At 34.5% G+C, this 16,453-nt stretch overlaps 1 protein-coding gene across 1 annotated transcript in view; it reads right to left on the reverse strand.

Annotated features, from left to right (window-relative positions):
* Positions 1-16,453, reverse strand: part of Cdh12 (cadherin 12, type 2 (N-cadherin 2)) — a 958,345-nt gene that overhangs the window by 79,865 nt on the left and 862,027 nt on the right. Inside the window, exon 7 of the mRNA XM_005386141.1 lies at positions 5,804-5,971. Within this exon, the coding sequence (XP_005386198.1) occupies positions 5,804-5,971 (168 nt within the window). The remainder of the gene's footprint in view (positions 1-5,803; positions 5,972-16,453) is intronic.

Consider the following 16,453-nt stretch of genomic DNA (forward strand, 5'->3'; position numbering starts at 1 on the left):
AAAAACCAAAAAAAAAAAAAAAAAAAAAAAAAAAAAAAAAAAAAATTCCAATACCATATACTTTAGCTTGAATGTGCATATATTAATTTTTAAATCATTTCAATATTCAACAGAAACATAATACTTAAAATTGTTATTATTTTTAAAACTAGTATTGATAACATTGATAAGATTAGGGACATCTTTAACATCATTTAAAACTTAAACTATTTAACACCATTCAGGAAAAAAACAAAACTGAAGCTCAGAGTTGTAAAAGATCCCTAAGAGGTAAAGTGCACAAATTTGGTTCCGAGGATCTGCCCCTGAAGTCAGAAATAACCCTGCTCTGGTCTCTAGTTCTGTTCCACACGGTGCACAGCAACAAGTACGTCGCCAAACTCTTTCAATACCACTTAAAAAAGATTCATGTATGTGGGTCTGTGTGTGTATCAACCTCATCACTTAATTGATCTAATTTCATAATGCATAATTTAGGTCTGCTTATTAGATGGTTTTGTCATTTAAAATTCAAGTAATGGAAACCATTGATATTTTCCTGTAGCTTTTTAACAGATGGGAGAGGCTCTACAAACATCTTTCACTGAGGTAGATAAAAGTTGTATAACTGCTATAGAACACATTTTTCAGATAAAACACTTTATCTTTACAGGATTTCAGGTAGAGCTCTTGCAGTATTCTGTGCAGTATTTCTGTTTTGAAAATGATACTTGTGGAGTTATTTTGGAACAGTTTTCTTTGAGACAAACACGGATATCAGAGGCATGCTGACATTTATGAAAAAGACTGATAAAAAATTGAGGTTCTTATTTTGTGGCATTGGGGAATGAACACAGGGCCTTCACAATCAGCCACATCCCAAGACCTTAAAATTTTCTATTTTTAATTTTTAGATAAGGTCTCACTATGCGTCCAGTTCTCTTGCCTAAACCTCCCAGAGTGCTGTGATTACTGGCATGAACTTCTAGGCCCAGTAAAATTTAGAGTTCATAGTCATACTTCATGAATGTTTTAAAGCAATATTGCTTTGCTACTTAGTTTCCTAAACTGATAAAATAACACACAGTCGTTATAGGAGTTCAATGAGAACTCCTATATGTTCTGTCTTTTTCTCTGAAGTAAAAAGGTCGTTATAAAAGTTCAATGAGAACTCCTATATGTTCGGTCTTTTTCTCTGAAGGATATAATTCAGAATGGCAGATGGCTATGCCACAGTGTGTGGCACTTGGTGCCTTACTAGTCACTATCATGCTTGTTGTCATCATTATATAAACTGGAGGAAGTGATGATATCCCAGGAAGCATCTATTTAAAAGCAATGATGATACAGTAAACTATTTAGACATGCATGTTACAAATAGAAATTCCTTTCATTTTTTTTCCCATCAGATTTATAGAATAAGATGCATGGAATGTGTCCTTACATATAGCCATTTAAACACACAAGAAGCCAAATTACTTTATGATCAGTCAATTTTGAGAAATTATCTTGAATATGCTCAAGCACTAAACGGGTACATATTGAAGTACATGTGAAGTTTTACTTTTAGCATAACTATTACAGTTACAAGCAAATATAGCTAGCTGTGGGAAATTCTCTTTTGAGTTATTTACGAATGAGATGCATGTTTTCTTGACATTAACATTCAAATGGATATTATTTCAGTGTGTAATTTTGTCACATTTGCTGTTTAATTGCTTCATATGAGAAATATTCCTGCTACAAGAACCTTGGCTCTTCTATTTATAATGACTCTTCTGTTTACAAATATGTTTTGTCTTTTTCTCTGAAGAATATAGTTCAGAATGACAGTATAGAAAAATGAGCTTGACACAAAGACATGTAACATTTCAGGGGGATTCAATTTATCTTTGCAAAACAGGACAACTATTTTTGTTTCATACGATTCCAAAACATTTCTCAACTATTTTGATTTCTGACTATAGTTCTAATGTGCATGTAATAAAAATAAGAAATTATTTAATTACAGTGATTTATTTTACAAGCAATTGTGCCATCTCATTTTTCTGTTTATGAGTGGTAGCTGTTTGATACATGTCAGGATTTGCAGAGTTGGTAGGAATACGGTTTTACAGTTTCAGATGGTTGATATGTTGCGTCAACTTGAGAAGTTTAGAAGTTTAAGTAAGCAACTCAGCAGGGGGTCCAGAGTCCTTATCTTGTGAACATCCTCACCTTGTGCAAGAGCAGGGCACTCAGATGGTGTGAGTGCTACACCCATCTTGGTTCAGGTAGCCTGTATACAGTATAAGGGAGGAAAAGATGCTTGATCTCCCTCCTTTTGCTCTTGTTGATTCTACTGTCTCCTGCTGCCTTGGAATGCTGCCCTTGTGCCATGCCACCCTGCCTCTGAGCTAGCCAAGTATGGACTGAAATCTCCACAAACTGAGCTAAGTAAACTTTTCCTTCCTTAATTTTTGGCATCAAGTATTTTGTCCCAGCAACAAGAGAAAACAAAGGAGAATAATAACCGTTTATTTAAATGTTATGTTAAATTAGAAAGAAATTCGACTTCAGAGTTTAAAAACCTGCCACTTACATTCATTGATCTTGGTCAAATATTTATTTTCTATGAGGTTCCATAGTCTTAAAAGTAAAATGTATAGAATCATAGGAATATTCAAGTACTTTCCAAACAGAATCCTGGTTGAACAGGAAACAGTACCCAAAAGCAACAAATGGAATCCTATCAAACTCAAAACTCCTGCACAGGAAAAGAAATGAACAACACAGTGAAAAGACAACCTACTGAAAGGGAAAAATTTTGCCAGATATTCCTCAAACAGAGGATTAATGTGCAGAATATAGGAAGAACTAAAAGAGATTAGATGCTCCAAAATAGAACACCCAATCAAAATTGGGAAGCTGAAGTGAAAGGGTGCTTCATACAAGAAGTACAATGGCTAATCAATATATAAATTAATGCTCAAAATCTCAGGCCCTTAGAGACACCTAGATTAAAACAAATTTGGTGTACCATCTCACCCCAGTAACAATGGCCATCATCAAGAAATCAGATAATAACAAATACTGGCAAGACAGCAGGGAGAAAAGGAACCTTTCTACACTCTTGGTGGGAATGTGAACTGATACACCCACAATGAAAATTAGAGTGGATATTACTCAAAAAACTGAAAGTGGAAATTCCACTTGACCCAGCTATTCCCCAATCAGGTATCTACCTGAAAGAGTTAAAGGCACCATATTACAATGATACATGCATCATACCCATATTTTTAGCTGCACAATTCATAATAGTTGAGTCCTGGAAGCTGCCTATATGTTCATCAACAGATGAATGGATAAAGAAAATCTGGTATTTACACATAAGATAGTCCTACTCTGCCATAAAGAAAGTAAATTTATGTCATTTTTAGGAAAACAGATTTGTCTTGAGACTAAAATATTAAGTGACTTAAATCAGGCACAGAAGTTTAAATATTGCATGGTTTCTCTTATATGAGAAACTCAGTGTAGATAAAGAGCCATATAAAAGAAAAATCATATGATGTAGGGAGATAGCTTGTTCTCCAAGGGGAAGGGGGTAAGAAAAGGAGGAATGGGAGAGGGAAAGGAATGAAAAAGGAAGATGTGTAATATACAAGTACCAACTCCACACAAATTCCACAAATATTATGCACTGCAAAGGTACTAAGAAAGGGAGGGGGTCAGGAATTAGGTGAAGGGGGAAGGAGTGGAGGGAAAGAGGACAAAAAGGAATAATCTATGCTATGTACATGTAACAATTCTGTACATGGAAAGTAAATATCATGTCTATGCATATGAACTGAAGTAAAAATGACCTCAGGGTTGTGAAAGGAAAAGGGTACTAATAACAAAGCTCCTGCAACAGATCTAAATGATTTAAAAGTTGACTTTTTCGTCCCTTGCATATTTTCCTAATGGAGCACATCTAGTAGTGCTTAGACCTACAAATTAATACTTAAATAAATATCAATGAGGCCTACTCCAGTATTTATCTAGATGCTTTTTTTACTAAGTAAGAACTGAAAGCGATCTTCATGTTGCAGTGAGAACTAAGCACACTATAATTTTCTTGTGCATATGTAGCTTCTCATATCTATACCTCATCATGTCACTGTGCGTCATACTGTTTGCCTGAGTTCTTCCCTATTTGTCTACAAACTATCCCTCACCCATATTCACAAGGCCCATACCCTCCCACCAGTGATTTTATATCCTGTTATGAAAACCCCCATTACCATATGTCGAATCATGTAAGCAAGAATATTTTTACTAAGATTACAGTCGATATTTTGTAAATTATAATTTCAGTATATACCTAGTATAAAACCCAGATCAAGTTCAAGAACACAGTGCCACCTTTTACATACAAGCAAGCTATTCTTCTAATCTCTCCTGCTCAACTTCAGCTCACTGTGCTTAAGTGGAAAAGAAAGAGATAGGAAGGCAAAGAGACAGGGAGGAAAGGAGGAGAAAAACTAAAATTGAAAGGTGTTGAAGTTGGAATCATATTCTTCAGTGAGTGCACTCAGAATTAAGTGCATTCGTTCTCCTTTTAATTTCTTCCTTCAGAGCAAAGAGAAAATGTTGCTCTGCATTACGAACCAAATATAGTATAACATAGGCACTTGTGATATACATGTCATATTATAAAGTATGACTTCTTTCTTTAATGGGCTAATTTTTAATCAACAAAGGTAAATTCTCTACCTTTGCAGTATCTAAAATGACATCTTATAATATGCATGCTTAGGGGAATCATTCAGTGGAACTAATTATCATGTATTGTACTATGAAAATTTGCAGTTGCCTATCATACCTTTCTAATCACTAAGGAAAACATTTCATAAGAAAATATCCCATGATGACATTTAGAAAATTGACAAAGTAGTATAATATGTGTAAACATATAGTCAAACAAATAAAATATCCATTTAGTTAAATATTCTCAGCATTATACATTTTATTACATGGGCTCATAAAGTCTTCTTTTGGAGTGGGAGGGGCAAAATACATTTTTAATTGCTCAGGTAAATATCTACCTAGTAATTTAATCAAGTTATTTATAAAACCAGGAATAAAACCATTCAGCCTCAGCACTGTAAAGTTAGAAACTCAGAAAGAGTCCTTGACAATGTACCAGGAAGTGAATAGGTACTGATTGGTGTTAAATGTAATACTGAAAAAGAAAACTAGATGATACCCAAGTGAGAAGTAATCATTTTCAATAGGAAACACAGCTATAGAGAGGACACAGGTGTGAATCATTCTATTATCATAGAAACCATAGCAATTTTCACCTATAGCAAAACTAAAATGAAATAACTAGTCAGAATTAAAGTACTATAAATAAAATCAATATTACCTGATATATGAAAATGGTTCACACATATAATTGCTTAAAAATGCACAGAATTCTTACTCAAATCATGATATGAAATATGATAATGGCATATATATTATAAATTTGAAGTCTTACATCATACTTAGCATGTTTAAATATAAATTTTTCTGTTAATAAATTATCATATAGTGTGAATATTTCAGTTTAATAGAAATTAAAGCACACAACTAATGGTCAGTGCTTTCTATTTTATAGAAAATATTATTAAACATGATCTGCCAAAAACTTAAATTTTAAAAGCATGTAATTTTTAATCCATTAGCTTGTGCTTTCTAAAGACCAGAATTGTCTGGGAGGTTATTTCAAGTTATATAGCATTCAATCCAATAATAATTCAATTAAATAATAATTTAGTAAGCTTTACTAGGTCAGACTCAGTAGGATAGAACATACTTTTTGGGAATCGAGGTGGATTATCATTGACGTCAGTGAGGGTGATGTTGACAATGGTCGTTCCAGCTAATCCTCCCAGTTGTCCTCCCATGTCCTTGGCTTGAATGAGTACTTGGTATTGTTCTTTGACTTCTCTGTCCATGTTTGGCAAAGCAGTTCTAATTATTCCTTTGGGGGAAAAACAATAATACAATGTATGTTTCACAAATACTGTGCTTTCCAAACTAAAAAGAGATGACAACAATACAGTGCTTCTACCCAGATGTAATAACAAGTATGTTAGCTAAGATAATGTGTCTTTTACAGTTTAAAACACCCTAAATTACCAAATGGTTAGGACATAATTTACTATTTTATGATCACCACCACATAAGGAAATGCAGTGGTGAGGGTGAGGATCAGCTACAAAATAAAGTACTACTTTTAAGGACTCACTGATTGAGCTAAGACCTTATATATGTATGGTTTGAAGTTTTAAAAGGAAATAATTGAAAAATTTATACAAAAATGTACATATGAAAAAATGTCAGTGGTTAAACAGTGTCCTGTGTGGAATTTCCAATGATTACCATTGTCTTTACCATTCTTTATTTGCTAGATAAATATGGTGGTTTATTTGTAAAGTACATGAAATATCTCATTGCCGTAATGTATTTTGTCTTACAGGATTTTTTAGTATCTTAGCAATAGTTTTTCCTTAGATAACATTGTTTTGCCATTACTGAGACTGTTTTTTTTTTTTATCCCAAGTTCCTCCAGGGTCCCAGTTAGAAATTGACCAACAGAACAAATGCCGGAATGACAAAAATGAATATACAAATGATTACATTCAAAATCAGCAATCTTATAATACATCTCCATATTTACATATGCCACTCATTTTCCATACTTATGGCCAAGTATAGAACTAATTTATATTTATATGTATTCATAGTGGAATAAGTAAAACCTTCAGGGTTCTTTGCAAGTAAAATCATCAAAAAATTTTATACCAAATTCCAATCTATACTAAATGATTATAGAGGAAGAAAGACTTTTGCTTTCAAGCTACATGGTTTTGATAATGTGATTTCAAACATAAGTGGCATATGTGAAGATCAAAGATAACATCAGCCATCAAGACAAACATACACCATTCAAATCAAAGATGCAATGTACATCCTCATTTGCTTTGTACTTTCTGTTACGTACTTACCAAATGCTATTTTGTTGCTAATTCAGACTTAACTATAATCTGAGATTTCTTCTGACACTTGGCAAGAAATAGTTACAAAAAAGGCAGTCTTCATTTTTGCTACCTATGTTTTATGCATGAATTGGTACTGACACCAATTTGATTCAATCTGTTTGTCGTCTCCTCAGCTTAAGTTTCTGATGCTTTCTTTGCAAGTCTCTTTAAACTGAGACTTTTCATCTCTGTACTTGAGTGCTTCAGTCCTGTGTACCTTAAGTTATGTGACTTGTGCTTGAAGTACAATGCTCTCATCTTCTAGATAAATGCCTGGGTTCAATTTATGCCCATCTTTCTTATACTGTTATTGAGCAAGGTCTACATATACTCAATTGATTTCTGATAAGGAAGTTATATAAATGTATATATTCTTTACAGATTTCATTTCTATATAAGAAGTCCCAACATGAAACTTATACATAAGGCGAGAGGGAAAAGTAGACAAAGTTGTTTGTTGAAGTATGCAAAATGCTATCTTCTGCATCTAGTTAAATTAAAACCTTAGGATACAATTGAGAAAGAGAATGGATAGGTAGTGTCAATCATTTTAAGAATCGATGCATTTTTGGTGATTTGTTAAAATTGTCAAAAAGTCTCACTTTCCCAATCCCTGTGCTTCCCTCTTGTTCCTTCCCATGTCTGACATGTGACCTCCCTGTCTCCCTGCCCTCCTCCTGACCGGAATGCAGTGTGGGAGGATTTAGAAAGTGGAGTGGGTTTTAGACCTAGTTTAAAAGACAGTATCTATTGATGGCAGTGATGTACTTCCCCCCTCTATCACATTTTCAGTCAAGAACAACCCTTCCAGAGGAGAAAGTGTAGTTTGCACATTTTTGAGAGTTGGGATTTGGAGAATCAGGAAGACCATGATGTTCAGTATGAAAAAATGATCTTTTTATTGTTGTGGGTAAAACAGAAATCCCGGGAAAGTCCTATTTTTCAAGAAACTGATCTATTTATAACTGTTCATTGCTTATTACATGCTTGACAATTGAAAACAAACAAACACGTAGAGACTATGCAATACTGCAAGAGGGGAAACTTCTCAGAGGATTGAGCTCAGTAGTAGAAGGTAAAATAGAACAGTAGAATAGTAGAATTCGGCAGCAGAATGTAACCAGTTGAAGGAAGGAATGATGGTTCTTCTTACTTAAAATTTAGGTCTATGTGTCTATTTCTGTCTTTTAGTATAAAGATACAGTGACCAGTTTGTAGGATCACAGTGAAGACAAATAAAATAAAATAAAATAAAGAACAGAATAAATATTCCATAAGAGCAGTGCTGGAATTTTAATTAATTCCTCATAATTCTGAAATAAATCATATTTATTGGAAAAAAGATAGAAAGTTAATTATGCATAATCCTGGAATGATTCAAATATCTTAGAAATGGGTTAGCTTTCCAAAGCAAACAATCAAAACAACTACAGTGGAAACAAAAGTGAAAAAAGAAATTCTGGCAGATATTATTTTGGCTAACATGAACGTACATATATGGTTGAAAGATTTATAAATTTAAAATAATATATGAAATGACATGAGTCTCCAAAGGATATATTTTCCCTCTACAGTCACCTCCTGCTATCGACATTCCTCCAGTCTTGACAGAATTTATTAATTTTGTAATATTGTCTTCAATACTGCAATGATAATACTTTGAGATAAAAATCAGGTGGTACTATGTAGGAAAATACCATAAATACTACCCTAACAAGTCAAAGTACAATTTCATGTGTTATTTCTTGAAGGAAGGATCAGTTGCATTACTAAGACATAGGAAAACAGATTCAGTTAGGACCTGACCTAAAATTTTCTTTTCATTCATGTAGTGTTAGTAGGACTGAGGTCACAGTGATGGATACTCTTCGTTTACTGCTCCAGGTCTGTACACTTCTCCAGACTTTATTCTGCTGCCTGGCCCTGCTTGCCTGAGGTAACTGGCAGGACAAAAGAGTGTGCCATGAGCTTTGGTTCCCACTCTATGGGTTCCCCCATCCTCCACTGCCTCCTGCGTGGGTCTCTCGCCAGACAGTGCATGTGTCCTGAACTCCCTTTTGTTTCTTTTGGCCCAGGAAGGTAACTTTACCCATTTGTTTATTTTTCTTTGCTTGCATCATGCCCTGTGCATTAGGGAATCTCTTCATACTTGCACCTTTGCAAATAACCCTTTAGGTAGCCACATCTCAAATTGCCCACTAGATGCCACTTGGGGAACATCTGGGGTGATTACTGATGTCGTCTCAGTAGAAGTTTTGTTCACAGGATTTATATTTAAGGGGTTGGTGTTTATGGGAACATGGATCAGATTATAAAGTAATATGAAAAATAATAAACTGGGGCCGGGGATGTAGCTCAGGGGTACAGCACCCGCCTGGCTAGTGCAAAGTCTGGAGTTCGATTCCTGGTACAAAGAAATTAAGCTGGTTTTAGATGGTGATGAATGTTATGAAAGAAGAAAAAATATGAGTGTCCGAAGAGACATCGCCCAGAAGCCTTCAAGTGTATGTCTGAGAAGAGGATTCGACGAGGAAAAAAACAGAGTAAAAGAGTCCCATAGGAGCAGTTAGAGAAACTGTCAAGTTGCAAGAACAAGCACTACCCAACCTGGCTGTAGAAAATCAGAGGGAAGGGGCTGGGGATTTAGCTCAGCGGCAAAGCGCCTGCCTGGCAAGCGCAAGGTCGTGAGTTCGGTTCCTGGTACCGGAGAAACCCCCCCCAAAAAAAGAAAATCAGAGGGAAAAAGAGGTACACAGTGAGGCGGTAGAGTGGTAATGGTTTGCTAAAGTAAATAAACCTTCTGAGAAGTATCTAGAAAATTATGTGGTCATTTGTGGCTGTCATAAAAATGTCTTCTCCCGGCACCTATTTGGGAGCAGTTAGGAATGCACATAACTTTTTGAGACTGTTTCATAATTCCAAAATCTTTACAGATCCAAATGAATCTCAACACAGCTTTGATGGGATCATCATCATTCTGATTAACTGAGTGCTTCAGATAGATGAATAGATTGATGATAGATGGATACTTTCTGCTTCTCATTGAAAACAATGTAATGAATGTGTAACTCATGGACAGAGTGATTTATATCAGGCATGAGGAACGGTGGTAAATGTCAGGGTTGGTAACACGGCTTCTAGTCCAGGAACTACCAAAGCATTTTAGAAGAATAAATATGTTTGAAAATGATGTTGAGTCAAAGAAAGGATAACTTGGAAGATCATTTGAATCCTGCAATTTACACAGTTGTTAAATACCCCTCAGCAGAGTAAGAACTGGCAAACTCCAAATGAAATCCTTCCGCTCCAATCGCCGGTGACTGAGGGTCTTTGCTGGAGTGGGTGGTGCCGAACATCCAGCTACTTCAGCCATGCCAGGCGGTCTGAGGCTCTTTGCTTTCTAAGCTTCTCAGTCTCACTTTTCCTGATGAATTCCTCTCCAGGGACAGAGCAGGCTAATCTCTATAGTTTTGACACTGGTCATTTTCTTTTCTGTGAAAGTATTTTCAGCCTCACAGCACAGCTCCAGGAAGAAAGGCGTTTACCCTAGACAGTACATGCATGCCGAGAGGGAAGAACTTTTCATTTCCTCTCTTCAGATATTTTGCCTGATTATCTTCATTCACCAGACTAAACGCTAGTAGAGGACAGATGTGGGAAACAGGGGCCCAGAGGTCTGGTTGAGGGCCGTGGTGGAGGAGCGAGTCTGAGCAAACTTAGACTTGTCATGTCCTCGGCAAACCGAGTGAGTCGCCCCTCCTAGGCTGTCCCGCTCTGCCCCTCCCTCGGTGCCTCCCCTGGATAAACATGCCTCCTTTTGCCACGCCCCTAGCCTGCTCTATAAAACGTCCGGTACTTCCACAATAAAGTAGATCTGCGCCATCAGCCTGGTCTCCGGTGTCTCTTTCTTCACCGTGCCACCACTTGCCAAGGGCCCAGGTCCTTCAACCTGAGAGGTTCGACCTCAGACAGAGAGATCCTCATAATTTTTTTTAATTAGAGTAGGTCAGTTTTCCTGTTTGTTCTTATGTAACAGAACTATCTATTTTTAGTAGATGTATAATATTCAAGATTTTAGTTTATTAATATATGTTATTTTAACGCATCTTTCATTTTTATTCCTTTGCCTACACATCAGAAGGTGCAAGAATCTTTTCCTTTATTTTTAGTGAAGTTGGATATATATTTTCTTCCACACCCTATTTGCACCCAGAATAATCCATTTGCATTGACTTTTACTTCCACTGCTATTTATTTTGCAAAAGGAGTGAGAAGTTTTCTTAGTGAAGGACCTTTATACTCACCCAACTAGTCTCATTCTTACTTTGAAGCTACACATTTAGGGAGACAAGTCTAAATTTTATTCTATTCCTTCTGAAAAAAAAAATATTATAGGTAGTACATTAACTCAATCCTTTATTTCTTTTCCAGGCCTCAAGATTTAGACTGGCCATGTATCCCTTTGTGAGTCTAGGCCATGAACAAAGAGTGGTTTTATTCTCCTCTCACTGAAGATTGTAGTTCCAAGAAGCTCCTCAGGCCAAGAGTCTGTTCTCAGTAAACCAGCTCTCATGTGAGGTCACTGTGATCCTCTCCTTTGAAGTCCCCCTAAACTATCTATTTCTCACTGAGCTCCATCTTCTGAGTTCCCTGGGAACTCTCAGGAATTTTTTTTTTTTTCTGATAAGTTTTCTTCTCCTTTTTAGTCTATATCTGCAGATGTTCCATAGTAGTAATTTTGCTCATGGAAATTTGGTGACAAAACTGCAATATAATTTGTTGAAGCCTTGGTAGGTTCCTCCAATAGATGGAAATCTAATTGAGGATCCACATGATTCATCTTAGTACTGAAGTAGCAAGGCACCTCTAAGACCATAAATGTGCATCAAACAAGGAACAAACAAATTGATAATCAAATTCAGTACAGCTCATGACATTTTTCATGTTAATGCTTCCAGTAATGTCAAGCTCACGATGTGATGTGGCACTTCTTTTATTTATGGATGTGTTATCCTCTTCTATGTTTAGATATATTTATGTACATAAGCGGCTGACACTTTTTCTTCCTGCTACTACTTTCACCATGACAGTCCTTCTCCTCTAGAGCAGCATGGAATGCAACTAGCTGGTTTTCCATATAACAGTTCTATGACTTCCCCAAGACTTATATCCAATCCCCCTAGAGAAGTTTCCTTCCAAGGTTAGGCATTCATTATTTTTAAAATAAAGCAGGTGGAGCTCAGACAGAATTCTCTTTAATGTAACAATGAAGACTACAAGGAAGTCATTGTTTACAGTGAATTCCTGAAAAATTATTACTATGGCTATGCAAAACATTACAAAATAGTAAAATACATGTTACTTTTTGTCAGTAATTGTGTATTTTCTTAGCATGTTCACTAATTGTTTATGTGCATCTATTGATTTTCTTGCCCTTGCTATGTCCATGATTAATAGTTGACATAATGCTCCCTGGAAAAGTATTCATCTGGAAAAATGTATTAAAGGATTTAAAAGAATATTTTGTAGGTTAAAGCTTTTTTATCTTGCCGTTAAAAGAAAAAGATATCTGCTTCATTAGTATGAATTGACATATCTGATTTCTGAAAAATTTGGTTTTTAATTTCTTACAAAATAATTTTCAAGCTATAAAAATGTATTTGTATAGGACTGTAAATGACTGGCTAAAATATCTAGTACAGTCCATGTTGTAATTTTATTATGGACCTTTAAAACACCAACCCGTTTTTGAAACCTTAAAGAATAAATATCTTTTAGGACATGGAATGTTGTTTATTTTAATACAGAGGCTTGAGGATTATCTCTAAGTGAAGGCTGATATTATCAAGAACAAAATCTTATGAAAGTATCAGTAATGTAGGTAACATTTATCAGATGTCCCTAAATAAAGTCGAGGACAGAACCACACAGAATAAAATATCAGAACAGTGAAAAAAAACAGCTTTCACAAGTGCATTCTTACTCAACTCTTCCAATTGGAATTCTATAAATGGATGTAGAACCACACAAAGAAATTATACATTTTGCAACGTATAAATAAAAGATATTGATGAAAAGGTTCTGTAGGTAAATTGTGGTGATGGGCATGTACCAACATAAATGTATATAAAGCTGTTGAACTGTACAATTAAACTTGCAAAGTGGCATATTTTATATTTTGTTATTTATCACAGTAGAAAAAAATGAAGCTTATAGAAAAGAAACTGTAATGAAAAATATTACATTAGTTCAGAACAAGTAAAAAATAAAACCTCATCACATGACAAAAAAGTACTTATTGTTAGTTATGTACCTGAGACTAGTTACTTGTTATAATTTATGAAAAATAGAAACATTTTGAAGAATTTTACTATAGTAAGTCATAAGGGTTAATTATTTATAGCAATATTTGTTTCACTAAATGATTTGGCTATAACAATTTTAGGAAGATATGTAGCATTTTGGTTCATGTACAGAAAAATTTCACAGAAGTGACGCACTATTTTTTCTCTTATTTAATCTTTCATTAATTATAAATATTTTCAATTGTTTGTAAACATTAAGTATGATAATTAATGTAAGAAACAATGTTAATGTAATGTTCACTTAAATGTTGCACAAATATAAATTATTACTAACATAATTGTTTAATGTTTTACAGACTTAACTATAACAGTACTTTTAAAATACATTTCCAATAATTTGAGGCATTTAAACAAATGTATTGAAAAAAATAAACAAATGTATTGGGAATGCATTATTTCTTAGGTAAGACAGATAATTGCCAATTGAGAAAAGAAAATAATTATTTCTCCGTTTATTTCATATAATATATTTACTCGTACTAATGCTATCTACTTATGTTTAGGACTAAGTGCTATATCTGCTTAAAATTATAGAACTATTTATGAAACAGAAATATCAATACCAAAGAGTCCACTTTATTCTTTCATTTCAAATGAATGAAAATGGCTGTATTTATGTCTTCCTAAATATTTAGGCATCAGAAGTTGTTTTGAGACTGTTCTTTAAAGGATTGTTTTAAACTGTTTTCTATGCTCAAATGTGGAAAATTTCAAATCATACTGGCTTTTCATGCATTTTATTTAATAACAGCAAAAGGAATCATAAAAGGAAGCTACATGGCTGGAACAAATGGATACTATTTCTGAGAAATTGCACTCATCCTTGATTTCTGATTTACTTTTAGCTACCGCAAGGTGATAAATTTGACAAAAGTCTTCTTAATGGTTTCTCTGAACAGAGAACTAGTTTTCATGCTCTTAATGAAGTGCCTCATCATGCACTCTTTTCCTGTCTAGTGGGCTGAGGCACTGTTAGTATCAAGACTTCTGTCTCCAGTGAAAATCAATGCTTCAAAAATCTATTAGGTAGTTTACGCTAGAATTGTTTCACCTTTCATTCTAAATGAGAATCAATTTATAAAAATATGAATGCAAAATTACAGAGTCATACTATGTATACACATACTCTGATACAAAATAATGCTTTATATAGCCATTGGAATTCATCTAAATTTTATATTGACCATAGAAATTGGACAGCATGTGTTCTAAGTCACATAATTGATGTCATCTGATATTAATGTGACTATGGAAATAATATTCTTAACTCAGGCCTTGTGCTTAAATTCCACTTTATTTTCTTTAGTTTTCTATTAATATATGTTTGTAGTACCTAGTGCGTATATTCATTCTGAGAAAGTGGTGCATACATGTATCTCAGCTTGGTTCTTTTTACTTCCTCTTCCCCTCCCCTCCTTTGCATTCTCTCCATTTCCAGACCCCCTCACATACTGACTTCACTTACATCAATCATACACAGTTTTTAGCAATATGTAATCTTTAATCTTTCCTTGGAAACTCTTTTTCTGAACATATAAGCTCTCAGAGGCTCTGTAGAGTTTATCTATGCAACCCCACAATGAGGACCTTAACCCAGATCTTCTTTTTTATTTTGTAAAAATAAAAATAATAGCAATAATAATAGAATTGGAATACTTTGTACACTAGGTATGATTATCATCATAGTAGTTACTCAAAAGATTCTTATTTCTTCACAAACTTCACATATTACCTTTTTGCTTTTTTCTAGTACTTCTATCTCTGAGGATTATCAGCATAGGAATGGGATGTAGTAGCCATACATCCATGTCTAGTTAATTTTCTCACCAAGGTAAATTTGAAAATTAATCTTTCCATACATCTTCCTGTATTTATTGCCATCTTTTTTGAAAAATAACCTGCAAATGTCATGGCTCCATCACACACTTACTGGTATCACTTGACCATTTGACTTTTCATTTCCAACACTCTGTTAAACCAGAGGAGCTTTAGCCCTTCTAGATATTCTCTAGCTCATACCCTTTAGAAGTTTTTTGAAGTAAGGATGTGTCCTTATTACACACTACTCTTTTTTAAAGGTTACATAAGGAAGTGACTCCCTGCTTCCTCAGAGGTGTGAGGGCCTCCTGACTTGGTAAGGAGTGTAAGAAGGGAGGAGAGGAGATGATGATGTATTCAGTTCATTGAAAATTTTGCAGGTTCTGCATTTATATTTTAATAGATGACCATTAACAGTCCATATGGTCTATGCAACATTAATAAATGCTTAATTGTTAATTACCACTATGGCATAGATAGAGTAGATTATAAATCTACCTCTTTGGACATAGAAAATTTTGAAATCTTTAGTCCATTATGTTTGTGTTTAGTATACAACATATAACATGAACATTGATTTTAGTCTTTAATGATTAATTTACAAATTTAAATTGTAGAAATGGTGACACATGCCTAGAATTTATGCTACTTAGGAAGCTTATGCAGGAAAATCACAAGTCTGAGACCAGCCTAAGCAGCTTAGTAGGACAATATCTCAATTTTTTTTAAAAAAGAAAGAAAATAGAAAGAACTAGGATGCAGTTTAAGGGTTCCCTGGGTTCAATCACTTGGAGCACAAAAATTAAAAGATGACTTAATCTATTAAGTTGCTAATTTGTTCAATAGATTAAATTTACATGAAAAGTAGTATTCCATTCATTTTACAACGTATAATAGCATACAGTTAAGAAATATTGACAAAATGACTCATTTTGGTGTTTCTTCTTTAATTACGACATGGAGTAGCTACCTTTTTTCAGGTCAATGTCACTGAATCTCTTTAAAAGAACATTCGACATTCAAACACAGATTGTATTGCAAGGAATCTTGTTTCATTTAAAAACTACTTAGGTGATGGGATATAACTCAGCGGTAGCATATTTATCCATGGGTGAAAGCGGAGGGATTTAACTCCCAGTATGCCAAAAATAAAGGTAAATGGGAATGCGTACAAACCCTCCTATTTGCATATCTTCCTGTGCTTTCTATGCTATCAAATTACACTTGTCTTTAAAAGCT

This window comes from Chinchilla lanigera, unplaced genomic scaffold (assembly GCF_000276665.1).
Source record: "Chinchilla lanigera isolate Chin_1 unplaced genomic scaffold, ChiLan1.0 scaffold00025, whole genome shotgun sequence".
NCBI classification, from domain to species: Eukaryota; Metazoa; Chordata; class Mammalia; order Rodentia; family Chinchillidae; genus Chinchilla; species Chinchilla lanigera.